Genomic DNA, 27,945 nt, shown 5'->3' with positions numbered 1-27,945 from the left:
AGGTTTCAAATCAAAATCTAATTTTATTTGTCACATGCGCCAAATACAACATGTGAAATGCTTACTTTACAAGCCATTAACCAACAATGCAATTAAGAAAAAGTGTTACGAAAGTATTTACTAAAATGAACTTAAGTAAAAACTAAATAAAGAAAATACATTTTCAATGTTATAAAAATAAATATCTAACATTCAATTAAATCAACTGATAATTCAAGTATATGAAGACGCTATAAATAAACACCAGTCAGTAAAGCAGAGATTTTACAGGAGCTAAGTGTCTTAGTTGGCCATAGGACTCTGGTCTAAAGTAGTGTCTTAGTTGGCCATAGGACTCTGGTCTAAAGTAGTGCACTATGTAGGGAATAGGGCTCTGGTCTAAAGTAGTGTCTTAGCTGGCCATAGGGCTCTGGTCTAAAGTAGTGCACTATGTAGGGAATAGGGTGGACTCTGGTCAAAAGTAGTGCACTAGGATGCCCTTTTAGACACAGTTTAAACATACATGTAGGTCCATTAAAATACCAATTTGTCATGAAGTGCATTTGCTAACCCAACGAGGTCCTGTTCACAGTGGTATGTAACATATCACCCTGGTCTGTAGAGTGAGGTTGTTCTCTCTTACCGTTGAAGTTTGTCTGAACATTTATATTTTACTGCATCGTCAGCTCTACTGTAGTTTTCCTATCTATGTGAGGTCACTGTACATTCATTTAATGTATATACCTTCATAATCCTAGACTATCTACGTGCAAAGAAATATCCATTGTGTTAAAAATGTCAAAGAAACTCTCGCTTAAATATGAAACACTACCAGACACCATTCACATTTGCGATAGATTCCTGGAGAACCTTCCATAAGAGAATGTTAGATTCCTGAAGAACCTTCCATAAGAGAATGTTAGATTCCTGAAGAACCTTCCATAAGAGAATGTTAGATTCCTGGAGGAACCTTCCATAAGAGAATGTTGTGATAGATTACTCTAGAACCTTCCATAAGAGAATGTTAGATTCCTGGAGGAACCTTCCATAAGAGAATGTTGTGATAGATTACTGAAGAACCTTCCATAAGAGAATGTTAGATTCCTGGAGGAACCTTCCATAAGAGAATGTTGTGATAGATTACTGAAGAACCTTCCATAAGAGAATGTTAGATTCCTGGAGGAACCTTCCATAAGAGAATGTTGTGATAGATTACTGAAGAACCTTCCATAAGAGAATGATGAATGCATACTTCATACAGTGTATGGCAGTAGATGATTTCCATAGCAAATACCATCCGCATTTCATATGGAGAATGACGTTTTGTAGCTTTTCTATGTGATTCACATGTTAGAGTGGGGAGGTGTTATATCCACACTACATATGCATCCTAAGTAGCATCCTAAATGTCGTCCTAAATAGCATCCTAAATGTCGTCCTAAATGGCACGCAACCTACATCTATCATACACCTATGTATCCAATCAATATCCTCCTGGACATCAACATTGGCCTCAATCCCTCAGTAGGGATATCTTTCTGTGGAAGGATCAATGATCACTGTCTTTCTGATGATGTATTAATAACCCTTGTGTTTCTATTGATCGTTGACCTGACAGCCAGCAACATTGTTTATTGGTACGGAGAACTTCAGGAGGTCCTGATGAACACATGGAGAGATCCACCAGTACTGGAACTCTTCACTGTATTCCATTGGGATGGATGATATTTATGAGCTTGTAGTATAGTACATATAATCCATGTGTTCCAGGAAGAAGGTTCAGATGCCCTCTATGAAACCTGGGCACCAGGGAGGGTTGTGATGCCCTCTATGAAGCCTGGGCACCAGGGAGGGTTGTGATGCCCTCTATGAAGCCTGGGCACCAGGGAGGGTTGTGATGCCCTCTATGAAGCCTGGGCACCAGGGAGGGTTGTGATGCCCTCTATGAAGCCAGGGCACCAGGGAGGGTTGTGATGCCCTCTATGAAGCCAGGGCACCAGGGAGGGTTGTGATGCCCTCTATGAAGCCAGGGCACCAGGGATGGTTCTGATGCCCAGCTGCCATGTGGGAGGTTTGGCTGGGTACCAGAGAGGGTTCTGATTCCCAGCTGCCATGTGGGAGGTTTGGCTGGGTACCAGAGAGGGTTCTGATTCCCAGCTGCCATGTGGGAGGTTTGGCTGGGTACCAGAGAGGGTTCTGATTCCCAGCTGCCATGTGGGAGGTTTGGCTGGACACCAGAGAGGGTTCTGATTCCCAGCTGCCATGTGGGAGGTTTGGCTGGGTACCAGAGAGGGTTCTGATTCCCAGCAGCCATGTGGGAGGTTTGGCTGAGTACCAGAGAGGGTTCTGATTCCCAGCTGCCATGTGGGAGGTTTGGCTGGGTACCAGAGAGGGTTCTGATTCCCAGCAGCCATGTGGGAGGTTTGGCTGGGTACCAGAGAGGGTTCTGATTCCCAGCTGCCATGTGGGAGGTTTGGCTGGGTACCAGAGAGGGTTCTGATTGGCTGGGCTGGCTGCTTGGTGTAGGATGATATAGTCCCTGATCATGTAGTCTACACTCCTCTGATTGGCCCTTCCTGCAGGCAACAATAGCAGAAGTGTTATCATCAAACCAACAGAAAGTAATTGACAGGCTTTCAAGTTTTTCCATTTTTCATCGTTCAAAAGTATTTGATCTTCTGTGATCCTAACTTTCAAGATAGAAGAACTTGAATGGAAAAGAGAAAGTAGAAGGATAATGGCCATTGTCTACATAAACCATACAGCAGCATGCATGCAGTCACGTGCTGCTAAGCTAGGCCAGAGAAGAGTAGTTACCAGTCACGTGCTGCTAAGCTAGGCCAGGGAAGAGTAGTTCCCAGTCACGTGCTGCTAAGCTATGCCAGAGAAGAGTAGTTCCCAGTCACGTGCTGCTAAGCTAGGCCAGAGAAGAGTAGTTACCTGTCACGTGCTGCTAAGCTAGGCCAGAGAAGAGTAGTTACCAGTCACGTGCTGCTAAGCTAGGCCAGAGAAGAGTAGTTACCTGTCACGTGCTGCTAAGCTAGGCCAGAGAAGAGTAGTTACCTGTCACGTGCTGCTAAGCTAGGCCAGAGAAGAGTAGTTCCCAGTCACGTGCTGCTAAGCTAGGCCAGAGAAGAGTAGTTCCCAGTCACGTGCTGCTAAGCTAGGCCAGAGAAGAGTAGTTACCTGTCACGTGCTGCTAAGCTAGGCCAGAGAAGAGTAGTTCCCAGTCACGTGCCGCTAAGCTAGGCCAGAGAAGAGTAGTTACCTGTCACGTGCTGCTAAGCTATGCCAGAGAAGAGTAGTTCCCAGTCACGTGCTGCTAAGCTAGGCCAGAGAAGAGTAGTTACCTGTCACGTGCTGCTAAGCTAGGCCAGAGAAGAGTAGTTCCCAGTCACGTGCCGCTAAGCTAGGCCAGAGAAGAGTAGTTCCCAGTCACGTGCTGCTAAGCTAGGCCAGGGAAGAGTAGTTCCCAGTCACGTGCTGCTAAGCTAGGCCAGGGAAGAGTAGTTCCCAGTCACGTGCTGCTAAGCTAGGCCAGAGAAGAGTAGTTCCCAGTCACGTGCTGCTAAGCTAGGCCAGAGAAGAGTAGTTCCCAGTCACGTGCTGCTAAGCTAGGCCAGAGAAGAGTAGTTCCCAGTCACGTGCTGCTAAGCTAGGCCAGAGAAGAGTAGTTACCAGTCTCGTGCTGCTAAGCTAGGCCAGAGAAGAGTAGTTACCAGTCACGTGCTGCTAAGCTAGGCCAGAGAAGAGTAGTTACCAGTCTCGTGCTGCTAAGCTAGGCCAGAGAAGGGTAGTTACCAGTCTCGTGCAGCTAAGCTAGGCCAGAGAAGAGTAGTTACCAGTCACGTGCTGCTAAGCTAGGCCAGAGAAGAGTAGTTACCAGTCTCGTGCTGCTAAGCTAGGCCAGAGAAGGGTAGTTACCAGTCTCGTGCTGCTAAGCTAGGCCAGAGAAGAGTAGTTACCAGTCACGTGCTGCTAAGCTAGGCCAGAGAAGAGTAGTTACCAGTCACGTGCTGCTAAGCTAGGCCAGAGAAGAGTAGTTACCAGTCTCGTGCTGCTAAGCTAGGCCAGAGAAGAGTAGTTACCAGTCACGTGCTGCTAAGCTAGGCCAGAGAAGAGTAGTTACCAGTCACGTGCTGCTAAGCTAGGCCAGAGAAGAGTAGTTACCAGTCACGTGCTGCTAAGCTAGGCCAGAGAAGAGTAGTTACCAGTCACGTGCTGCTAAGCTAGGCCAGAGAAGAGTAGTTACCAGTCACGTGCTGCTAAGCTAGGCCAGAGAAGAGTAGTTACCAGTCACGTGCTGCTAAGCTAGGCCAGAGAAGAGTAGTTACCAGTCTCGTGCTGCTAAGCTAGGCCAGAGAAGAGTAGTTACCAGTCACGTGCTGCTAAGCTAGGCCAGAGAAGAGTAGTTACCAGTCACGTGCTGCTAAGCTAGGCCAGAGAAGAGTAGTTCCCAGTCACGTGCTGCTAAGCTAGGCCAGAGAAGAGTAGTTACCAGTCACGTGCTGCTAAGCTAGGCCAGAGAAGAGTAGTTACCTGTCACGTGCTGCTAAGCTAGGCCAGAGAAGAGTAGTTACCAGTCACGTGCTGCTAAGCTAGGCCAGAGAAGAGTAGTTACCAGTCACGTGCTGCTAAGCTAGGCCAGGGAAGAGTAGTTACCAGAGTTAGTACAGGTCACATAGAGGAACGTTCTCCCTTTCAGAGTTCTGAATGATCCACTCTATAGCATCCCAACCCTATAGAGACAGTAACACACAGAGGGAGGGACAGAGAAGACATGGTTAAAGTCAGACACACGGAGATGTTTAAAGACAGTTTGGACCGTGGACCATCTCTCTTCACAGTCGAGAAAGCATACAGGAAACGCTGCATGCAGAACACGCTCCAGAACTGTTACATCGGTATCGCTTAACTTGTCTGGGCTAGGGGGCAGTAGTTTCACGGCCGGATAAAAAACGTACCCGATTTAAACTGGTTACTACTCTTGCCCAGAAATTAGAATATGCATATTATTAGTAGATTTGGATAGAAAACACTAAAGTTTCTAAAACTGTTTGAATGGTGTCTGTGAGTATAACAGAACTCATATGGCAGGCCAAAACCTGAGAAGATTCCATACAGGAAGTGCCGTGTCTGACAATTTGTTGTCCTTCTGTTGCATCTCTATCGAAAATACAGCATCTGTGCTGTAATGTGACACTTTCTAAGGCTTCCATTGGCTCTCTAAAGCCGCCAGAAAGTGGAATGGGGTGTCTGCTGTCTCTGGGCAAAGTACAGCAGCAGAGTTTGTAAGTGGTCAGCCTGGGGACAGAGAGACTGAGATGCGCGTTCACGAGACTTCTCTATTTTTTTCTTTCAGGCTTTGAATGAATACAACGTTGTCCGGTTGGAATATTATCGCTATTTTACGAGAAAAATAGCATAAAAATTGATTTTAAACCGAGTTTGACATGTTTCTAAGTACAGTAATGGAATATTTTGAATTTTTTTGTCACGAAATGCACTCGCGCGTTACCCTTTGGATAGTGACCTGAACGCACAAACAAAACAGAGGTATTTGGATATAACTATGGATTATTTGGAACCAAAACAACATTTGTTGTTGAAGTAGAAGTCCTGGGAGTGCATTCTGACGAAGAACAGCAAAGGTAATCCAATTTTTCTTATAGTAATTCTGAGTTTAGTGAGCCCCAAACTTGGTGGGTGTCAAATTAGCTAGCCTGTGATGGCCGAGCTATGTACTCATGTACTCTAAATTCACCGGAAGTTTTTGGTGGGTATGCTAGTTCTGAACATCACATGCTAATGTAAAAAGCTGGTTTTTGATATAAATATGAACTTGATTGAACAAAACATGCATGTATTGTATAACATAATGTCCTAGGAGAGTCATCTGATGAAGATCAAAGGTTAGTGCTGCATTTAGCTGTGGTTTTGGTTTTTGTGACATATACGCTTGCTTTGAAAATGGCTGTGTGATTATTTTTGGCAGGGTACTCTCCTGACATTATCTAATGTTTTGCTTTCGTTGTAAAGCCTTTTTGAAATCGGACAATGTGGTTAGATTAACGAGAGTCTTGTCTTTAAAATGGTGTAAAATAGTCATGTTTGAGAAATTGAAGTTATAGCATTTATGAGGAATTTGTATTTCGCGTCACGCGATTCCACTGGCTGTTGACTAGGGTGGGACGTTCCCAGAGAGGTTAAAGCAGATTCTGTAGAGAAACGTTTTACAACAGTACCTTTCTGGCGTTAGCTGACATTCTGAGGGCCATCATTCCCTCCAGGTAACTGCTCAAACTGACTCCTTTTACTGTGATGATGGCCTCCTGGGTCAGAACAGTACTGACAGGGACAGAGGAGGGGTGGAACAGGATAGTTAGAACAGCACTGAGAGGGACAGAGGAGGGGGGAACAGGATAGTTAGAACAGCACTGACAGGGACAGAGGAGGGGGGAACAGGATAGTTAGAACAGCACTGAGAGGGACAGAGGAGGGGGGAACAAGATAGTTAGAACAGCACTGAGAGGGACAGAGGAGGGGTGGAGGGGGGAACAAGATAGTTAGAACAGCACAGAGGGACAGAGGAGGGTGGAACAAGATAGTTAGAACAGCACTGAGAGGGACAGAGGGGGGGGGGAACAAGATAGTTAGAACAGCACTGAGAGGGACAGAGGAGGAGTGGAGGGGGGAACAAGATAGTTAGAACAGCACTGAGAGAGACAGAGGAGGGGGGGAACAGGATAGTTAGAACAGCACTGAGAGGGACAGAGGAGGGGTGGAACAGGATAGTTAGAACAGCACTGAGGGACAGAGGAGGGGGGAACAAGGTAGTTAGAACAGCACTGAGAGGGACAGAGGAGGGGTGGAGGGGGGGAACAGGATAGTTAGAACAGCACTGAGAGGGACAGAGGAGGGGGGAAGAAGATAGTTAGAACAGCACTGAGAGGGACAGAGGAGGGGGGGAACAGGATAGGTTGCTATATTATTATTAGTATTATCCTGCTAGGTTGTAACTAGGTTGTAATGTATTATCATGCTAGGTTGTAGTGTATTATCATGCTAGGTTGTAATGTATTATCATGCTAGGTTGTAACTAGGTTGTAGTGCATTATCATGCTAGGTTGTAATGTATTATCATGCTAGGTTGTAACTAGGTTGTAGTGTATTATCATGCTAGGTTGTAATGTATTATCATGCTAGGTTGTAATGTATTATCATGCTAGGTTGTAACTAGGTTGTAGTGTATTATCCTGCTAGGTTGTAACTAGGTTGTAATGTATTATCATGCTAGGTTGTAGTGTATTATCATGCTAGGTTGTAACTAGGTTGTAATGTATTATCCTGCTAGGTTGTAACTAGGTTGTAATGTATTATCCTGCTAGGTTGTAACTAGGTTGTAGTGTATTATCCTGCTAGGTTGTAATGTATTATCATGCTAGGTTGTAGTGTATTATCATGCTAGGTTGTAATGTATTATCCTGCTAGGTTGTAGTGTATTATCCTGCTAGGTTGTAACTAGGTTGTAGTGTATTATCCTGCTAGGTTGTAATGTATTATCATGCTAGGTTGTAATGTATTATCCTGCTAGGTTGTAATGTATTATCCTGCTAGGTTGTAATGTATTATCATGCTAGGTTGTAATGCATTATCATGCTAGGTTGTAATGCATTATCCTGCTAGGTTGTAACTAGGTTGTAATGTATTATCATGCTAGGTTGTAACTAGGTTGTAATGTATTATCATGCTAGGTTGTAATGTATTATCCTGCTAGGTTGTAATGTATTATCATGCTAGGTTGTAACTAGGTTGTAATGTATTATCCTGCTAGGTTGTAATGTATTATCCTGCTAGGTTGTAGTGTATTATCCTGCTAGGTTGTAGTGTATTATCATGCTAGGTTGTAGTGTATTATCATGCTAGGTTGTAATGTATTATCCTGCTAGGTTGTAACTAGGTTGTAATGTATTATCATGCTAGGTTGTAGTGTATTATCCTGCTAGGTTGTAGTGTATTATCATGCTAGGTTGTAGTGTATTATCATGCTAGGTTGTAACTAGGTTGTAGTGTATTATCCTGCTAGGTTGTAACTAGGTTGTAGTGTATTATCATGCTAGGTTGTAGTGTATTATCATGCTAGGTTGTAATGTATTATCCTGCTAGGTTGTAGTGTATTATCATGCTAGGTTGTAGTGTATTATCATGCTAGGTTGTAGTGTATTATCATGCTAGGTTGTAGTGTATTATCATGCTAGGTTGTAATGTATTATCCTGCTAGGTTGTAATGTATTATCATGCTAGGTTGTAGTGTATTATCATGCTAGGTTGTAGTGTATTATCCTGCTAGGTTGTAGTGTATTATCCTGCTAGGTTGTAATGTATTATCATGCTAGGTTGTAGTGTATTATCATGCTAGGTTGTAGTGTATTATCATGCTAGGTTGTAGTGTATTATCATGCTAGGTTGTAGTGTATTATCATGCTAGGTTGTAGTGTATTATCATGCTAGGTTGTAGTGTATTATCATGCTAGGTTGTAGTGTATTATCATGCTAGGTTTTAGTGTATTATCCTGCTAGGTTGTAATGTATTATCATGCTAGGTTGTAGTGTATTATCATGCTAGGTTGTAATGTATTATCCTGCTAGGTTGTAGTGTATTATCCTGCTAGGTTGTAACTAGGTTGTAATGTATTATCCTGCTAGGTTGTAACTAGGTTGTAGTGTATTATCATGCTAGGTTGTAGTGTATTATCCTGCTAGGTTGTAACTAGGTTGTAATGCATTATCCTGCTAGGTTGTAACTAGGTTGTAATGTATTATCATGCTAGGTTGTAACTAGGTTGTAATGCATTATCCTGCTAGGTTGTAACTAGGTTGTAATGCATTATCCTGCTAGGTTGTAACTAGGTTGTAATGTATTATCATGCTAGGTTGTAACTAGGTTGTAATGCATTATCCTGCTAGGTTGTAACTAGGTTGTAATGCATTATCATGCTAGGTTGTAATGTATTATCATGCTAGGTTGTAACTTGGTTATAATGCATTATCCTGCTAGGTTGTAACTAGGTTGTAATGCATTATCATGCTAGGTTGTAACTAGGTTGTAGTGTATTATCATGCTAGGTTGTTGTGTATTATCCTGCTAGGTTGTAACTAGGTTGTAATGCATTATCATGCTAGGTTGTAACTAGGTTGTAGTGTATTATCCTGCTAGGTTGTTGTGTATTATCATGCTAGGTTGTAACTAGGTTGTAGTGTATTATCATGCTAGGTTGTAGTGCATTATCCTGCTAGGTTGTAATGTATTATCCTGCTAGGTTGTAGTGTATTATCCTGCTAGGTTGTAATGTATTATCCTGCTAGGTTGTAGTGTATTATCCTGCTAGGTTGTAGTGTATTATCCTGCTAGGTTGTAGTGTATTATCATGCTAGGTTGTAGTGTATTATCATGCTAGGTTGTAATGTATTATCATGCTAGGTTGTAATGTATTATCATGCTAGGTTGTAGTGTATTATCCTGCTAGGTTGTAATGTATTATCATGCTAGGTTGTAGTGTATTATCCTGCTAGGTTGTAATGTATTATCATGCTAGGTTGTAATGTATTATCATGCTAGGTTGTAACTAGGTTGTAACTAGGTTGTAATGTATTATCCTGCTAGGTTGTAGTGTATTATCCTGCTAGGTTGTAGTGTATTATCATGCTAGGTTGTAATGTATTATCCTGCTAGGTTGTAATGTATTATCCTGCTAGGTTGTAACTAGGTTGTAACTAGGTTGTAACTAGGTTGTAGTGTATTATCCTGCTAGGTTGTAGTGTATTATCCTGTGAGGTTGGGGCTTTGTTTCTACTTACACCTCTGGGTTGTCTGGGTGAGGTCTGTAAACCAGTCTTTCATCCACTGACACCAGATTGGTTAGAGTTATCTGCAGGATGAAGAAGATAAGAATTTGTATGAAACGTTCATGAAGATACCAACAGAAACATGATTATACAAAGAGAAGGGACCGCTTTCCACTCACATTTGTTGAATAAAGCTCCATCTTTTTCTCCACAGGATCCACGATGGAGTGCTCCTTGACGTACGTCCTGGTATGACTGGTCCCCAAGATCTACAAGAGAAACGTTCAGGTCAGGATATATATATAGATATATATATACATATATACACAACCGTTCAAAAGTTTGGGGTCACTTAGAAATGTCCTTGTTTTTGAAAGAAAATCAATTTTTGTTGTCCATTACAATAACATCAAATTCATCAGAAATACAGTGTAGACATTGTTAATGTTGTAAATGACTATTGTAGCTGGTAATGACTGATTTTTTAATGGAATATCTACATAGGCGTACAGAGGTCCATTATCAGCAACCATCACTCCTGTGTTCCAAAGGCACGTTGTGTTAGCTAATCCAAGTTTATCATTTTAAAAGGCTAATTGATCATTAGAAAACCATTTTGCAATTATGTTAGCACAGCTGAAAACTGTTGTCCTGATTAAAGAAGCAATAAAACTGGCCTTCTTTAGACTAGTTGAGTATCTGGAGCATCAGCATTTGTGGGTTCGATTACAGGCTCAAAATGTCCAGAAACAAAGACCTTTCTTCAGAAACTCGTCAGTCTATTCTTGTTCTGAGAAATGAAGGCTATTCCATGCGAGAAATTGCCAAGAAACTGAAGATCTCGTACAACGCTGTGTACTAATCCCTTCACAGAACAGTGCAAACTGTCTCTAACCAGAATAGAAAGAGGAGTGGGAGGCCCCGGTGCACAACTGAACAAGAGGACAAGTACATTATAGTGTCTAGTTTGAGAAACAGACACCTCACAAGTCCTCAACTGGCAGCTTCATTAAATATTACCCATAAAACACCAGTCTCAACATCAACAGTGAAGAGGCGACTCCGGGATGCTGGCCTTCTAGGCAGAGTTCCAAAAGAAAAATCCATATCTCAGATTGGCCAATAAAAAGAAAAGATTAAGATGGGCGAAAGAACACAGACACCGAACAAAGGAAGATTGGAAAAAAAAGTGTTATGGACAGACGAATCTAAGTTTGAGGTGTTCGGATTACAAAGAAGAACATTTGTGAGACGCAGAAAAAATAATGAAAAGATGTTAGAGGAGTGTTTGACGCCATCTGTCATCATGGTGGAGGCAATGTGATGGTCTGGGGCTGCTTTGGTGGTGGTAAAGTGGGAGATTTGTACAGGGTCAATGTGATGGTCTGGGGGTGCTTTGGTGGTGGTAAAGTGGGAGATTTGTACAGGGTCAATGTGATGGTCTGGGGGTGGTAAAGTGGGAGATTTGTACAGGGTCAGTGTGATGGTCTGGGGGTGCTTTGGTGGTGGTAAAGTGGGAGATTTGTACAGGGTCAATGTGATGGTCTGGGGGTGGGTAAAGTGGGAGATTTGTACAGGGTCAGTGTGATGGTCTGGGGCTGCTTTGGTGGTGGTAAAGTGGGAGATTTGTACAGGGTCAATGTGATGGTCTGGGGGTGCTTTGGTGGTGGTAAAGTGGGAGATTTGTACAGGGTCAGTGTGATGGTCTGGGGCTGCTTTGGTGGTGGTAAAGTGGGAGATTTGTACAGAGTAAAAGGGATCTTGAAGAAGGAAGGCTATCACTCCATTTTGCAACGCCATGCCATACCCTGTGGGCGGCGCTTAAATTGGAGCCAATTTCCTCCTACAACAAAACAATGACCCAAAGCACAGCTCCAAACTATGTAAGAACTATTTAGGGAAGAAGCAGTCAGCTGGTATTCTGTCTATAATGGAGAGGCCAGCACAGTCACCGTATCTCAACCCTATTGAGCTGTTGTGGGAGCAGCTTGACCGTATGGTACGTCAGAAGAGCCCATCAAGTCAATCCAACTTGGTGCTTCAGGAAGCATGGGGTGAAATCTCTTCAGATTACAAATTGACGACGAGAATACCAAAGGTCTGCAAGGCTGTAATTGCTGCAAATGGAGGATTCTTTGACGAAAAGCAAAGTTTGAAGGACACAATTATTATTTCAATTAAAAATCATTATTTAGAACCTTGTCAACGTTTTGATTATATTTCCTATTCATTTTGCAACTCATTTCATGTATGTTTTCATGGAGAGAGAGAGAGAGAGAGAACTAGTTTCTGACCGCTCGTACGATACCGGGCAGGCCCCACTCGGTGCTGAGGAGTCTGTGGCTGTGGAGCCGTCCATCAGTGTCCAGGTTCCTGTCTAACACATCCACTCCCACCACACTAGGGTTCATGGGATTAGGGTACTTCCTCATCGCTGCCTTGATCACCGTCTCCCACGGGTAGCTACAGAGAGAGAGACGAGAGACGAGACGAGAGAGAGAGACACAGAGAGAGAGAGACGAGAGAGAGACAGAGAGAGAGAGAGACAGAGAGACAGAGAGAGAGACAGAGAGACACAGAGAGAGAGAGACAGAGAGACAGAGAGACGAGACAGAGAGAGACAAAGAGACAGAGAGACAGAGAGAGAGACAGAGAGACAGAGAGAGAGAGACAGAGAGAGAGACAGAGAGAGACAGAGAGACACAGAGAGAGAGAGAGACACAGAGAGAGAGAGAGAGAGAGACAGAGAGAGAGAGAGAGAGAGACACAGAGAGAGAGAGAGAGGAGAGAGAGAGCAGAGAGAGAGACAGAGAGACGAGAGAGAGAGAGACAAGAGAGACACAGAGAGAGAGACACAGAGAGAGAGACAGGAGAGAGAGAGAGACCAGAGAGAGAGAGAGACAGAGAGACAGAGAGAGAGAGAGAGAGAGAGAGAGACAGAGACGAGGGAGAGAGAGAGAGAGAGACAGAGGAGAGAGACAGAGAGAGAGACAGAGAGACAGAAGAGAGAGAGACAGAGAGCAGAGAGAGACAGAGGAGAGACGAGAGAGAGACAGAGAGAGAGAACAGAGAGAGAGACAGAGAGAGAGAGACAGAGAGAGAGAGAGAGACAGAGAGAGAGGAGACACGAGAGAGAGAGAAGAGCAGAGACAGAGAGAGAGAGCAGAGAGAGAGAGACGAGAGAGACAGAGAGAGAGAGAGAGAGCAGAGGACAGAGAGAGAGCAGACAGACAGAAAGAAAGAGAGAGAAGAGAGAGAAAAAAGAGAGAGAGAGACAGACAGACAGAAGAGAGAGAGACAGAGAGAGAAAGAAGAGAGAGAGAGAAGAGAACAGAGAAGAGAGAGAGAGACACAGAGAGACAGAGAGACAGAGAACAAGAGAGAGAGAGAGACAGAGAGAGAGAGAGAGAGAGAGACAGAGAGAGAGAGAGAGAGAGAGAGAGAGAGAGAGAGAGAGAGAGACAGAGAGAGAGAGAGAGAGGAGGACTGTTAGGGTTCATGGGGTTAGGGTACTTCCTCATCGCTGCCTTGGATCTCTGTCTCTAAGTGCAGGAAAATCAGTCAGGTCACTAAACATGGTAATATGGCCCTTTGACACACCAGGTTAAAGACTGTGAATATGGCCCAATTACTAAAGCATGAACAGAATTACAGCCAGGATAAAAATGGTCATGCAAAGTCATAATCATACACACACATCAGAGTCAAATACTTTCATGTAAATGACAACTTGTTCTCAACTAGCCTAGCTGGTTAAATAAAGAACTTGTTCTCAACTAGCCTAGCTGGTTAAATAAGGAACTTGTTCTCCACTAGTCTACCTGGTTAAATAAGGAACTTGTTCTCAACTAGCCTACCTGGTTAAATAAAGGACTTGTTCTCCACTAACCTACCTGGTTAAATAAAGGACTTGTTCTCAACTAACCTACCTGGTTAAATAAAGGACTTGTTCTCCACTAACCTACCTGGTTAAATAAAGGACTTGTTCTCCACTAACCTACCTGGTTAAATAAAGGACTTGTTCTCAACTAACCTACCTGGTTAAATAAAGGACTTGTTCTCCACTAACCTACCTGGTTAAATAAAGGACTTGTTCTCCACTAACCTACCTGGTTAAATAAAGGACTTGTTCTCCACTAACCTACCTGGTTAAATAAAGGACTTGTTCTCCACTAACCTAGCTGGTAACACTGTATAACTCACATGTTCAACGGGACCGGGAACCGTGTCGCATCGCTGCTCTGCCTCATTTCAACAAGCCTCTAATGTCGGCTCATACTTGGAACAATAAAAGATTCAACTCATTGAAATAAAAGACAACGGTGCGTTTAACGGTAAACGGTAAGCTAGCCTGTCTATATGCTATGGTCGGTTTAGAGACTGTTGGCCTACTAACCTGAAAACATGTTCTGTACTCCAGATCTTCATCCTTCCGGTTTCTCTGACCTCCTTATAGGAGAATGTTAGAAATATCCGGTCGGTACAGGCCCATTATCTATGGTGACTTATCTTCAGTACCTGTCGTTGTACGGTGGATCCGGTCCATAGACAACAAGTAGACACGGTTCATCACACATGAAGGCAGTTCAGGTGTTGTCGTTTCGTTACGACTCAACTAGTCCGCTACGTAACGCTAAAACACTGAGCAGAATATCCACCTCCACCGCTCATAGCGCGCACACATCACGGATGGACTAGCCTGTACAACGGAGAGGTCGGTGATAAATAAAGACCGGTTACATATTCCCTGTCTCCACTACTGCTGCATTCGACTACAGATCTACGCATGCGCACCATCAAACCGTGTCCGTCGTCGGTCCATGAGTAGCACGAGAGAACCGTTTCCAGCTGCGGTGAAAGAAAGGCTTGCGGTTATTATGTTGCCTCTATAACGGATTTCTCTGTTCCGCCGTTATGTTAACTAGTCTTATATAGGAACATAACCACGGATATAAATATATATATTAGGGTTTCGGGTATCTGAAACTGTGGAACTGTTAGATTGTATGACCTTGTACTGAATGTCACAATAAAAGGACGGTATATAAACCCTATCTGTCGACACGGTAAGATAACAACAATCTTCATTCTCATCAAATAACACTGCGCTGACTTTCGGTACATTTGACTTATTTTACTGGATACAATTAGCTAGTTTGCTAGTTTTTCTTTATTTAATGGTTGAAATTATAGCATCGGGAAATGATCCATGTATGATCAATGAATAGCACAGTGACGTGGAGGGCCAGTGGGGATATGGTGCGAAATGCTCATCGTCTATATAGCCTATTCTACCCTACTCAAATATCCAGCCATATCATTTAGTAATATTCCTATATTTTAATAATGCTTTATTCCCATCAGATGAAATAATGTTTGGGTTCGTGCAGATGCTGCTTGGTTGCGGGTCAGAAGCACTAGCGGTTCTGGGGGGGGGGGGGGGGGGCAGTGCCCCTGTGACAACAATTTTGGACCCCCTTGTGGCCCCCCCCCTAAATGTGGAGTATGAAATAATTTTTACATAACTAATTTTTGCTATCATTCTTTTTTTTACATCCGTTATTAGACAGTGGCAACGCGGAACACTAATGATGATGAACATGGTATTTTACCTGCTAATGCCTGCAATGCAGTGAAGAAAACGATATGACAACAATAACGTCTAATGTAACTGGCCGCTCTAACAAGTCGCTCTGGATAAGAGCGTCTGCTAAATGACGTAAATGTAAATACAACTGGCCCCAGCTTGCCCCCCCCCCCCCCCCCAGTTGAAATGGTCTAGAACCGCCGCTGGTTCAGAGATCATTAAATCACACGGTGTTATCCACGCGCTCTATGCCAATATTATTACTGCTCTGCTCGCGCACTATGCAATGACCTGCTTGGATATAAAGCATGTTGTAGTTTTGAACTAAATAACATAGAACTACAGATTGGATGCCGCTAATAGCGGCGGTGCGGGGACAGTCAGACCAACGGGGTCAAAAAGCTGCTGACATGCTCACGGTGCGGCGTCAGCCGGGTATTTGTGAGTCGCTAGAATAGAGGACCATTCGTCTATCACGTGTCACCGAGCAGAACAGTGCAGCGCAGTGTCCCCCCCCCTCCCATCCTCTCTCACCCCCCAGTCTGTCAGGAACGGATAGATATTGATGGAAGTCTATTTGCTTACTTTACATCAGAATGTGAGGACGGACTGTAGATAGACCTTTAAACTTGTGCTGAGAAATGTAGCTGAGTAAGAATAGCCTAAATGAAATGGCTTAATTGACTGAATTGAAGCCCTGAGTTATTCCAAGACGCTCTATAGCTCCTATTCCATCCCAGTAATACTGTAGAAGCTGTCAGAGAGGATGACCTCCTCACCAGGTGGGGGCGCTAGGTGGTAGTGTTCAGTGATAGCTGGATGTTGTTAAACACCTTCTACTGTCTTCTCTCTGTGTGTCTCTCTGCCAGGGGAACTCAGATACTGGCCTGCAAAGATGGAGCTCACCACACATCTGATAAATGATACCATGAATTTATATAAATGGGCCCTTACCATAGCAGGTAATCCTTACACTCCCGTGTGTGTGTGTGTGTGTGTGTGTGTGTGTGTGTGTGTGTGTGTGTGTGTGTGTGTGTGTGTGTGTGTGTGTGTGTGTGTGTGTGTGTGTGTGTGTGTGTGTGTGTGTGCACGCGTCAGGTTTAGTCTTGATCTTGGTTTGTGAGAGTTACAGTTCATATAAGGAAATCAGTCCCAGCCAGGCCCAGCCAATCAGAATGAGTTTTCCCCCAGAAAAGGGCTTTATTACAGACAGAAATACTCCACCCCACCCCCCAGACGATCCCGCAGGTGGAGAAGCCGAATGTGGAGGTCCTGGGCTGGCGTGGTTACAGGTGGTTGTGAGGCCAATTGGACGTACTGCCAAATGTTCTAAAACGACGTTGGAAGCGGCTTATGGTAGAGAAATGAACATTAAATTCTCTGGGAACAGCTCAGACATTCCTACAGTCAGCGTGCCAATTGCACCCTCCCTCAAAACTTGAGACATCTGTGGCATTTGTGTTGTGTGACAAAACTGCACATTTTATAGAGTGGCCTTTTATTGTCCCCCAGCACAAGGTGCACCTATGTAATGATCACGCTGTTTAATCAGCTTCTTGATATGCCACACCTGTCAGGTGGATGGATTATCTTGGCAAAGGAGAAATGCTCACTAACAGGGATAGGAACAAATTTGTGCACAAAAATGTGAGATAAATACGTTTTTTTTTTTGTGCATTTTGGGGATTTTTTTATTTATTTCAACTCATGAAACATTTAACCAACACTTTACATGTTGCGTTTTATATTTTTGTGTTCAGTGTAGAGGAAGAAATGTCAGATTACTGTATTGTATTACTCACTGTTATCACAGCAGTAATACTGAGTATATTGTACTGTCCCCCCCCCAAAGACAAACGAGTGGAGAAATGGCCCCTGATGGACAACCCCCTCCCAACGCTGGCCATCAGTTCCTCCTATCTGTTGTTCCTGTGGCTGGGGCCCAAGTACATGCAGAACAGAGAACCCTTCCAGCTCCAGAAGACACTGATCGTCTACAACTTCAGCATGGTCATCTTCAACTTCTTCATTTGCAAAGAGGTGGGCGTTTTCATTTTTAATTTTATTTTAAAATTCTAATCTCGTCAGCCACAACCAAATATTGTGTGAGTTTGCTAGTCTGGTTTAGCTTCTCGATTTTAAAATCTGTCACTAGAGACTTGTCACGACTTCTGCCCGAACTCGATGCCACTCCTTGTGTAGGTGGCGCTCGGCGGTCGACGTCACCTGTCTTCTAGCCCGTCGTTGATCCGTTTTTTCATTTTCCATTGGTTTTGTCTTGTCTTCCATCACACCTGGTTCCAATCCCGTTCATTACATGTTGTGTATTTAACCCTCTGTTTCCCCCTCATGTCCTTGTCGGTGATTGATTGTGATGTTATGTACGCGGGTATTTTGGATCAGGTGTGCGACGGGTTATTTTCTTTAGTTTCTCCTGCGCCTGACTTCCCTGCCACCTACAAACACGACTATGACAAGACTGAAACTAACTAAGTCAACTTTCATTGTCCTTCAAGAGTTGCTGAATATTTTATTTCACTTTCACCTCTTTTTTTTTTTTTAAAGCATTCATAAAACATTTCCAAAAAGTGTAATTTAGTTGTGTAAAACTCCTTAGATTCCCTGTTTCCATTAGTTGATATCTGTCTGCTCTTAGTTTCTCTCTCTCTCTCTCTCTCTCTCTCTCTCTGTGTCTGTGTCTCTCTCTGTGTCTGTGTCTCTCTCTCTCTCTGTGTCTCTCTCTCTCTCTGTGTGTCTCTCTCTCTCTCTGTGTGTCTCTCTCTCTCTCTCTCTGTGTGTCTCTCTCTCTCTCTCTCTCTCTCTCTCTCTCTCTCTCTGTGTCTCTGTCTCTCTCTCTCTCTGTGTCTCTCTCTGTCTCTCTCTGTCTCTCTCTCGGTTTATATATATGTGTGTGTGTGTGGTGGTCTCTTCTATTCTCAGCTCTTCCTGGCGGCTCGGGCGGCCGGATACAGCTACATCTGCCAGTCTGTTGACTACTCAGACGACCCCAACGAAGTCCGGGTGAGTTCACCCAGAAACGACCCGGGACCTGGGTTCAAGTAGTATTTGAAATCGTTTCAAAATCTTTCATTGTGGCTCGATGCAGGTTGCCTGTCGCAATGGAACCAATTAGAATATTCACAAAATTGCGAACCCCAACCCATCTGGCATTCTAGACAGGATAAAGCAAACGGTAGTATTTAAACCCAGTTGGACGCCTGTATAATCAGTAGTACAGGTATGACCAGTAGTACAGGTATGACCAGTAGTACAGGTATGACCGGTAGTACAGGTATGACCACTAGTACAGGTATGACCACTAGTACAGGTAGGACCGGTAGTACAGGTATGACCAGTAGGACAGGTATGACCAGTAGTGCAGGTATGACCAGTAGTACAGGTATGACCAGTAGTACAGGTATGACCGGTAGTACAGGTATGACCGGTAGTACAGGTATGACCACTAGTACAGGTATGACCACTAGTACAGGTATGACCACTAGTACAGGTATGACCAGTAGGACAGGTATGACCAGTAGTGCAGGTATGACCAGTAGGACAGGTATGACCAGTAGTACAGGTATGACCGGTAGTACAGGTATGACCGGTAGTACAGGTATGACCGGTAGTACAGCTATGACCAGTAGTACAGGTATGACCGGTAGTACAGGTATGACCAGTAGTACAGGTATGACCAGTAGTACAGCTATGACCAGTAGTACAGCTATGACCAGTAGTACAGGTATGACCAGTAGTACAGCTATGACCAGTAGTACAGCTATGACCAGTAGTACAGGTATGGCCGGTAGTACAGGTATGACCGGTAGTACAGGTATGACCGGTAGTACAGCTATGACCAGTAGTACAGGTATGACCAGTAGTACAGGTATGACCAGTAGTACAGGTATGACCAGTAGTACAGGTATGACCGGTAGTACAGGTATGACCAGTAGTACAGGTATGACCAGTAGTACAGGTATGACCAGTAGTACAGGTATGACCAGTAGTACAGGTAGGACCAGTAGTACAGGTATGACCAGTAGTACAGGTATGACCGGTAGTACAGCTATGACCGGTAGTACAGGTATGACCGGTAGTACAGGTATGACCAGTAACTGGGAGATGCTGGCTGGCCATGATCCTTGCAGCGACTGGGATCATGAAATCAGACACCTGCTCTCTCTTTCACTCACCTCTGGGAGACGTGAAGAAACATGACCAGGCTTTATCCATCTGAGCAAACCCTCCAATCAGACAGACGGAGCCAGCGGGGTGGGTAGCTACTTCTCCATGACGTTTACACCAGGCAGCGTGCCACGTCCGTACAGATGATCCATTATATTGACCAGGTACTCAAGTGGCCGCTCTAACGACCGACAATAAATATCTTCTTAAAATGGAAAGCAGTTGGAAGGAGGCAAGATCAAGTGGGACCATTTCTAGCCAATGAGATGGCAGATACACGTGTGAACAACAAAGTGTTCATATTCGATCAAATAAGCCTCATGTATCAAATAAGCCATTACAGTTTTTGTTGACCAAATTCAACACTCTCTCATTGACCGTAGAAAAAGTCCTTGCTTGGTGACGGGGAAACCCCTCTCGGTGAGCCCCAAATATTATATATAAACCCCACCTGCTAGAGAAGACAGTTATCCCTTTCCCTTCGCCTCTTCCTCTCTGTCGTCAGAGATCATTTTGTGTCCAAGGTTGATGATGATGATGATGATGAAAGGTCAAAGGTCAGGGATCACATCAGGCTATAGTCTAGTCAACAGATTCTAGCAGAGGCATAAACATCCCTCTACAGAGAGGTCACATGACCCCCTAAAGTTATGAAATATAACCTGTCTGGAGATTGTTGTCGAAGTCTTCCTCATTGACACTAACGTCGCGTCCTCCCGTCCCCCCCCGTCCCCCCCGGCCCTTCACAGATAGCAGCAGCGTTGTGGTGGTATTTCATCTCTAAAGGAGTAGAGTACCTGGACACGGTCTTCTTCATCCTGAGGAAGAAGTTTAACCAGGTCAGCTTCCTACACGTCTACCACCACTGTACCATGTTCACCCTCTGGTGGATCGGCATCAAGTGGGTGGCTGGCGGACAGTGTGAGTATCCCCCTTTCTATTTGTCTTTGTTTTTTAATACATAACCAGTAACTTCCTTTGAGAAAAAGGAATCTCTTCTTCTGCATTGAACTGTAGCAGAATGCAGTAACATGTTACAATCCCTTTATTAGAAATTCATACATTATTTGTGATTTGATAATGGTACCTCATCACATTATCTGCTGGGGTTTCCCCCTCCTCCTTTTGCAGCATTCTTCGGTGCACACATGAACGCTGCCATTCATGTCCTGATGTATCTGTATTACGGTCTGGCCTCCTTTGGACCCAAGATCCAGAAGTACCTGTGGTGGAAGAAGTACCTGACTGTCATCCAGATGGTAAGAGATCCGTTTACAGGAACTTGATTCAGATGGTTTTACAGTTAAGTCAGTCATGGCGTTATGTCATATCATCACTACTGGGTTGCTGGACTATTCAGTTAGTGAACCTCGAAGGTCCGAAGCTGGTCTTCTTTCTCTACCCGGAGAGATCATGGAGAACCAGCTGGTCTTCTTTCTCTACCCGGAGAGATCATGGAAAACCAGCTGGTCTTCTTTGTCTACCCGGAGAGATCATGGAGAACCAGCTGGTCTTCTTTCTCTACCTGGAGAGATCATGAAAACCAGCTGGTCTTCTTTCTCTACCTGGAGAGATCATGAAAACCAGCTGGTCTTCTTTCTCTACCTGGAGAGATCATGGAGAACCAGCTGGTCTTCTTTCTCTACCTGGAGAGATCATGGAGAACCAGCTGGTCTTCTTTCTCTACCTGGAGAGATCATGAAAACCAGCTGGTCTTCTTTCTCTACCTGGAGAGATCATGGAAAACCAGCTGGTCTTCTTTCTCTACCTGGAGAGATCATGGAGAACCAGCTGGTCTTCTTCTCTACCTGGAGAGATCATGGAGAACCAGCTGGTCTTCTTTCTCTACCTGGAGAGATCATGAAAACCAGCTGGTCTTCTTTCTCTACCTGGAGAGATCATGGAGAACCAGCTGGTCTTCTTTCTCTACCCGGAGAGATCATGGAGAACCAGCTGGTCTTCTTTCTCTACCCGGAGAGATCATGGAGAACCAGCTGGTCTTCTTTCTCTACCTGGAGAGATCATGGAAAACCAGCTGGTTTTCTTTGTCTACCCGGAGAGATCATGGAGAACCAGCTGGTCTTCTTTTGACTTATTCCACATTTTGTTACGTTACAACGTTTTTTTTCCACCACTCATTAATCTACTGACAACATCTCATGATGACAAATCAAAAACAGGTTTAGACATTTTTGCCAATGTATTCTTTTTTTCACAGAAATATGGCACACCTGTATTTGGGGAATTTCTCCCTTCTCTGCAGATCCTCTCAAGCTCTGTCAGGCTGGATGGGGAGCGTTGCTGCACAGCTATTTTCAGGTCTCTCCAGAGATGTTAGATTGGGTTCAAGTCCGGACTCTGGCTGGGCCACTCAAGGACATTCAGAGAATTGTCCCGAGACCACTCCTGCGTTGTCTTGGCTGTGTGCTTAGGGACGTTGTCCTGTTGGAAGGTGAACCTTCGCCCCAGTCTGAAGTCCTGATCACTCTGGAGCAGGTTTTCATCAAGGATCTCTATGTACTTTGCTCCGTTCATCTTGATCCTGACTAGTCTCCCAGTCCCTGCTGCTGAAAAACATCCCCACAGCATGATGCTGCCACCACCATGCTTCACCATAGGGATGGTGCCAGGTTTCCTCCAGACGTGACGCTTGGCATTCAGGCCAAAGAGTTCAATCTTGGTTTCATCAGACCAGATAATCTTGTTTGTCATGGTCAGAGTCCTTTAGGTGCCTTTTGGCAAACTCCAAGCGGACTGTCATGTGCCTTTTACTGAGGAATGGCTTCCGTCTGGCCACCCTACCATAAAGGCCTGATTGGTGGACTGCTGCAGAGATTGTTGTCCTTCTGCAAGCTTCTCCCATCTCCACAGAGGAACTCTGGAGTTCTGTCAGAGTGACTATCAGGTTCTTGGTCACCTCACTGACCAAGGTCCTTCTCCCCCGATTACTCAGTTTGGCCGAGCGGCCAGCTCTAGGAAGAGTCTTGGTGTTTCCAAACTTCTTCCATTTAAGAATGATGGAGGCCACTGTGTTCTTGGGGACCTTCCATGCTACAGACATTTTTTGGTACCCTTCCCCAGATCTGTTCCTCGACACAATCCTGTCTCTGAGCTCTACAGACAATTCCTTTGACCTCATGGCTTGGTTTTTGCTCTGACATGCACTGTCAACTGTGGGACCTTATATAGACAGGTGTGTGCCTTTCCAAATCATGTCCAATCAATTGAATTTACCACAAGTGGACTCCAATCAAGTTGTAGAAACATCTCAAGGATGATCAATGGAAACAGGATGCACCTGAGCTCAATGTTGAGTCTCATAGCAAAGGGTCTGAATACTTATATCATTATGGGGTATTGTGTGTAGATTGATGAGGAAATTGTTGTATTTAATACATTTTAGAATAAGGCTGTAACGTAACAAAATGCATTAAAAGTCAAGGGGTATGAATACTTTCCCGAACGCCCTGTACATAATAAGGTTTCAACTGATCCCTCCCTCTGTCTCTACCTCAGGTCCAGTTCCATGTCACCATCGGCCACACTGCTCTGTCCCTCTACATGGACTGTGAGTTTCCCCACTGGATGCACTATGCCCTTATCTGCTACGCCCTGACCTTCATCGCCCTGTTCGGTAACTTCTACTACCAGACGTATCGCCGCACGCCACGTCAACCCAGGGAGCCCAAGGCCTCCAAGGCTCTGTCTAACGGGGTCTCCAACGGGCTGTCCAAGGGACTGGGGAATGGAGCGGTGGTGGGAGGGGGCAAGGTGGAGGAAAAGGAGAGATCATCAGGGGTGGACAACGGGAACGGAAGGAGGAAGAGGAAGGGGAGGGCCAAGAGGGATTAGACGGAGGGAGAGGGGGTGTAGGGCTGAAGGAGGCTGGCACTAACAGGCCTTGCTGTTTTGATCTTATTATACCTCCCACATAGCACCCTATTCCCTATGCAGTGCACCACTTGTAGGTGAAGGCGTGGTAAGAGGCAAGGCTGGAGACAATTACATTTCAATTCAATCAATTTATGAAGAAAACTGACATTTCAAAATTCTAATTTTTCCTCATTGGGTTTTGATTGGGGAAAACTTGAATTTCAGTTGACTTTCTACGTTGACTGAATTGAAAGGGAAATAACCCCAATCCTGGGAAGAGGTCACGACGTGTCCATGGTGACCGTCATTACAACTCATCCAACATTCAGTAGTTTCTGGTCTGGAAAACAACAACATCATGTTCTCTCTCTCTCTCTGTACCGCAGTGTTGAGGTTTGTAGCTAGCGAACCGACTGGTTTGTAGCTAGCGAACCGACTGGTTTTGTAGCTAGCGAACCGACTGGTTTGTAGCTAGCGAACCGACTGGTTTTGTAGCTAGCGAACCGACTGGTTTTGTAGCTAGCGAACCGACTGGTTTGTAGCTAGCGAACCGACTGGTTTTGTAGCTAGCGAACCGACTGGTTTTGTAGCTAGCGAACCGACTGGTTTGTAGCTAGCGAACCGACTGGTTTGTAGCTAGCGAACCGACTGGTTTGTAGCTAGCGAACCGACTGGTTTGTAGCTAGCGAACCGACTGGTTTTGTAGCTAGCTGATTCACTGGTTTGTAGCTAGCGAACCGACTGGTTTTGTAGCTAGCGAACCGACTGGTTTTGTAGCTAGCGAACCGACTGGTTTTGTAGCTAGCGAACCGACTGGTTTGTAGCTAGCGAACCGACTGGTTTGTAGCTAGCGAACCGACTGGTTTGTAGCTAGCGAACCGACTGGTTTTGTAGCTAGCGAACCGACTGGTTTTGTAGCTAGCGAACCGACTGGTTTTGTAGCTAGCGAACCGACTGGTTTTGTAGCTAGCGAACCGACTGGTTTTGTAGCTAGCTGATTCACTGGTTTGTAGCTAGCGAACTGACTGGTTTTGTAGCTAGCTGATTCACTAGTTTGTAGCTAGCGAACCGACTGGTTTGTAGCTAGCGAACCGACTGGTGTTTAGCTAGCTGATTCACTGGTGTGTAGCAAACTAACCCACTGGTTTGTAGCTAGCAAACTCATTAATTCACTAGTTTGTAGCTAGCTGATTCACTGGTGTGTAGCTATAACCCACTGGCGTGTAGCTAGCTGATTCACTGGTGTGTAGCTAACTAACCCACTGGCGTGTAACTAGCTGATTCACTGGTGTGTAGCTATAACCCACTGGTGTGTAACTAGCTGATTCACTGGTGTGTAGCTATAACCCACTGGTGTGTAACTAGCTGATTCACTGGTGTGTAGCTATAACCCACTGGTGTGTAACTAGCTGATTCACTGGTGTGTAGCTATAACCCACTGGCGTGTAGTTAGCTGATTCACTGGTGTGTAGCTATAACCCACTGGTGTTTAGTTAGCTGATTCACTGGTGTGTAGCTATAACCCACTGGTGTCTAGAGACAGGAACACACCACACACGCGCAGGCTTCCATCACCAGTACAGGAGACAATGTCAGTCGATCTTTGGCCTTTTTTAATTTAAACATTCAATGTGTACGTATGCCTTTTAAACAATATGACTTAGTCATACTGTCATTTTTGGCCTTTGCCCAGATTTGTTGGTTCATATTATGTGAGGTAGGCCATTGAATTCTTCAGCCCACTTCAGCTGTTGGCAATCCTAGCCACACATTGAGATTACATAAGGTCTGAAAAACAAATTTGAGCTCTTGAAATACAAGTTAAGCTTTATCCAATTACGACTTGGCCAATTAGACGTGTTTACTGTACATGCTAATAAAAAGCATCACTCATTATTACTAGAAGTGACATTCATTTAGAGGCAGTGGAATCTAGAAGCGACATTCAGTTAGAGACAGTGGAATCTAGAAGTGACATTCAGTTAAAGACAGTGGAATCTAGAAGTGACATTCAGTTAAAGACAGTGGAATCTAGAAGCGACATTCAGTTAGAGACAGTGGAATCTAGAAGTGACATTCAGTTAGAGACAGTGGAATCTGGAAGTGACATTCAGTTAGAGGCAGTGGAATCTAGAAGCGACATTCAGTTAGAGGGAGTGGAATCTAGAAGCGACATTTAGAGTCAGTGGAATCTAGAAGTGACATTCAGTTAGAGTCAGTGGAATCTAGAAGCGACATTCAGTTAGAGGCAGCGGAATCTAGAAGCGACATTCAGTTAGAGGCAGTGGAATCTAGAAGCGACATTCAGTTAGAGACAGTGGAATCTAGAAGCGACATTCAGTTAGAGGCAGTGGAATCTAGAAGTGACATTCAGTTAGAGACAGTGGAATCTGGAAGCGACATTCAGTTAGAGACAGTGGAATCTAGAAGTGACATTCAGTTAGAGACAGTGGAATCTAGAAGTGATATTCAGTTAGAGACAGTGGAATCTGGAAGTGACATTCAGTTAGAGGCAGTGGAATCTAGAAGCGACATTCAGTTAGAGGGAGTGGAATCTAGAAGCGACATTTAGAGTCAGTGGAATCTAGAAGTGACATTCAGTTAGAGTCAGCGGAATCTAGAAGCGACATTCAGTTAGAGACAGTGGAATCTAGAAGCGACATTCAGTTAGAGGCAGTGGAATCTAGAAGTGACATTCAGTTAGAGGCAGTGGAATCTAGAAGCGACATTCAGTTAGAGACAGTGGAATCTAGAAGCGACATTCAGTTAGAGGCAGCGGAATCTAGAAGCGACATTCAGTTAGAGGCAGCGGAATCTAGAAGCGACATTCAGTTAGAGGCAGAGGAATCTAGAAGCGACATTCAGTTAGAGACAGCGGAATCTAGAAGCGACATTCAGTTAGAGACAGTGGAATCTAGAAGCGACATTCAGTTAGAGGCAGCGGAATCTGGAAGCGACATTCAGTTAGAGACAGTGGAATCTAGAAGCGACATTCAGTTAGAGGCAGCGGAATCTGGAAGCGACATTCAGTTAGAGGCAGCGGAATCTGGAAGCGACATTCAGTTAGAGGCAGCGGAATCTGGAAGCGACATTCAGTTAGAGGCAGCGGAATCTGGAAGCGACATTCAGTTAGAGGCAGCGGAATCTGGAAGCGACATTCAGTTAGAGGCCGTGGAATCTAGAAGTGACATTCAGTTAGAGACAGTGGAATCTAGAAGTGATATTCAGTTAGAGACAGTGGAATCTGGAAGTGACATTCAGTTAGAGACAGTGGAATCTAGAAGTGATATTCAGTTAGAGACAGTGGAATCTGGAAGTGACATTCAGTTAGAGACAGTGGAATCTGGAAGTGACATTCAGTTAGAGACAGTGGAATTTTGTCAGAAATGTTGCCTTGTTTTCTATTTCACTATTCTGTCCTGGTTGCCTCTACATACGACATCACTAGTTGTCTTACTCAGTGAACGTGAAGCTGTGAGCAGAGCCAAGTAGACACACTATGTCAGGGAATATTAACTGTGAAGACGCTGCTATGGATTATTAGGGCAAATCAAACTACTAGTCAACTGGGAGATGCTGTTTATCAACCAATCAAATCAAATGATCGATTGCTGGATTGATTTGATACGCTGTTTAGGCAATATCAGCTGGTCAATGTGTTTTAGTTAGTGTACTGTACATACTGCTACTGAAGGACCATGTGCTCTACCTAACCTAACGTGTTTTAGTTAGTGTACTGTACATACTGCTACTGAAGGACCATGTGCTCTACCTAACGTGTTTTAGTTAGTGTACTGTACATACTGCGACTGAAGGACCATGTACTCTACCTAACCTAACGTGTTTTAGTTAGTGTACTGTACATACTGCTACTGAAGGACCATGTGCTCTACCTAACCTAACGTGTTTTAGTTAGTGTACTGTACATACTGCTACTGAAGGACCATGTGCTCTACCTAACCTAACGTGTTTTAGTTAGTGTACTGTACATACTGCTACTGAAGGACCATGTACTCTACCTAACCTAACGTGTTTTAGTTAGTGTACTGTACATACTGCTACTGAAGGACCATGTGCTCTAGCTAACCGTGACATGTGTAGAGTACAACACCACACAGTCTATTCTAGAGCAGCAAATTCAACCATGTATCACATCATGTAATTTAATAGATTTATTGTTCCTATCTTTAATATAAATGTGTTTTTTTTTTTTTTCTTCTTCTGAATGGCAAAGTGCTTGTCTGTGTTTTAGTGTTCTTGGAGACTTTTTTTAAATTTATTATTTATTACATGTTGTATATATTATATGCTGTGTGATTTTTGTACATTTGTGATTTTTTTTTGGGGGGGGGGGTTCCCAAGTAAATACCATGATGAGCAGATATTTCTCTGTCCAAACAGCTTGCACGTTCTTTTAAAGGATCATGACTTATTTCAACTCATAGATACAAATAAACAGAATGCCTGGACATACA

The 27,945-nt window shown here is 44.2% G+C and overlaps 2 protein-coding genes across 4 annotated transcripts; one reads left to right on the top strand and one right to left on the bottom strand.

Moving 5' to 3' along the window:
* Positions 1 to 3: 3 nt before the first annotated feature.
* Positions 4 to 14,598, bottom strand: LOC106593866 (PRELI domain containing protein 3A-like). 2 transcript variants are annotated; one of them, XM_082958912.1, is made up of 7 exons: positions 14,222 to 14,598; positions 12,120 to 12,288; positions 10,005 to 10,094; positions 9,838 to 9,908; positions 6,225 to 6,327; positions 4,642 to 4,718; positions 4 to 2,555 (listed from the first exon to the last, which is right to left on the bottom strand). In XM_082958912.1, exons 1-6 carry the CDS (start codon positions 14,251 to 14,253, stop codon positions 4,647 to 4,649), a joined length of 537 nt encoding a protein of 178 aa, XP_082815038.1. In that variant the 5' UTR covers positions 14,254 to 14,598; the 3' UTR covers positions 4 to 2,555; positions 4,642 to 4,646. The 2 variants fall into 2 exon arrangements, with proteins under 2 accessions (XP_082815038.1, XP_082815033.1); XM_082958907.1 differs by lacking the exon at positions 14,222 to 14,598 and adding an exon at positions 14,029 to 14,136.
* On the top strand, positions 9,986 to 27,945 carry elovl4a (ELOVL fatty acid elongase 4a). Of its 2 annotated transcripts, none has more exons than XM_082958904.1 (7): positions 9,986 to 10,113; positions 16,282 to 16,374; positions 17,265 to 17,452; positions 18,353 to 18,433; positions 20,347 to 20,518; positions 20,729 to 20,856; positions 23,114 to 27,945. In XM_082958904.1, exons 1-7 carry the CDS (start codon positions 10,077 to 10,079, stop codon positions 23,447 to 23,449), a joined length of 1,035 nt encoding a protein of 344 aa, XP_082815030.1. In that variant the 5' UTR covers positions 9,986 to 10,076; the 3' UTR covers positions 23,450 to 27,945. The 2 variants fall into 2 exon arrangements, with proteins under 2 accessions (XP_082815030.1, XP_082815031.1); XM_082958905.1 differs by lacking the exon at positions 9,986 to 10,113 and adding an exon at positions 14,589 to 14,891.

This window comes from Salmo salar, chromosome 02, assembly GCF_965601325.2.
Source record: "Salmo salar chromosome 02, fSalSal1, whole genome shotgun sequence".
Lineage (NCBI taxonomy): Eukaryota > Metazoa > Chordata > Actinopteri > Salmoniformes > Salmonidae > Salmo > Salmo salar.
This window is presented reverse-complemented; position numbering and strand designations above follow the sequence as displayed.

Coding starts and splice junctions, on each gene's coding strand:
- elovl4a (XM_082958904.1), top strand. CDS start 10,077: ATGACTGGTCCCCAAGATCTACAAGAGAAACGTTCAG. Junction 10,114..16,281: donor TCTACAAGAGAAACGTTCAG/GTCAGGATATAT, acceptor TCTCTCTGCCAG/GGGAACTCAGATACTGGCCT. Junction 17,453..18,352: donor ACTTCTTCATTTGCAAAGAG/GTGGGCGTTTTC, acceptor TTCTATTCTCAG/CTCTTCCTGGCGGCTCGGGC.
- LOC106593866 (XM_082958907.1), bottom strand. CDS start 14,075: ATGAGGCAGAGCAGCGATGCGACACGGTTCCCGGTCCCGTTGAACAT. Junction 12,289..14,028: donor TTCCCGGTCCCGTTGAACAT/GTGAGTTATACA, acceptor CTCTCTCTGTAG/CTACCCGTGGGAGACGGTGA. Junction 10,095..12,119: donor TGCCCGGTATCGTACGAGCG/GTCAGAAACTAG, acceptor TTTCTCTTGTAG/ATCTTGGGGACCAGTCATAC.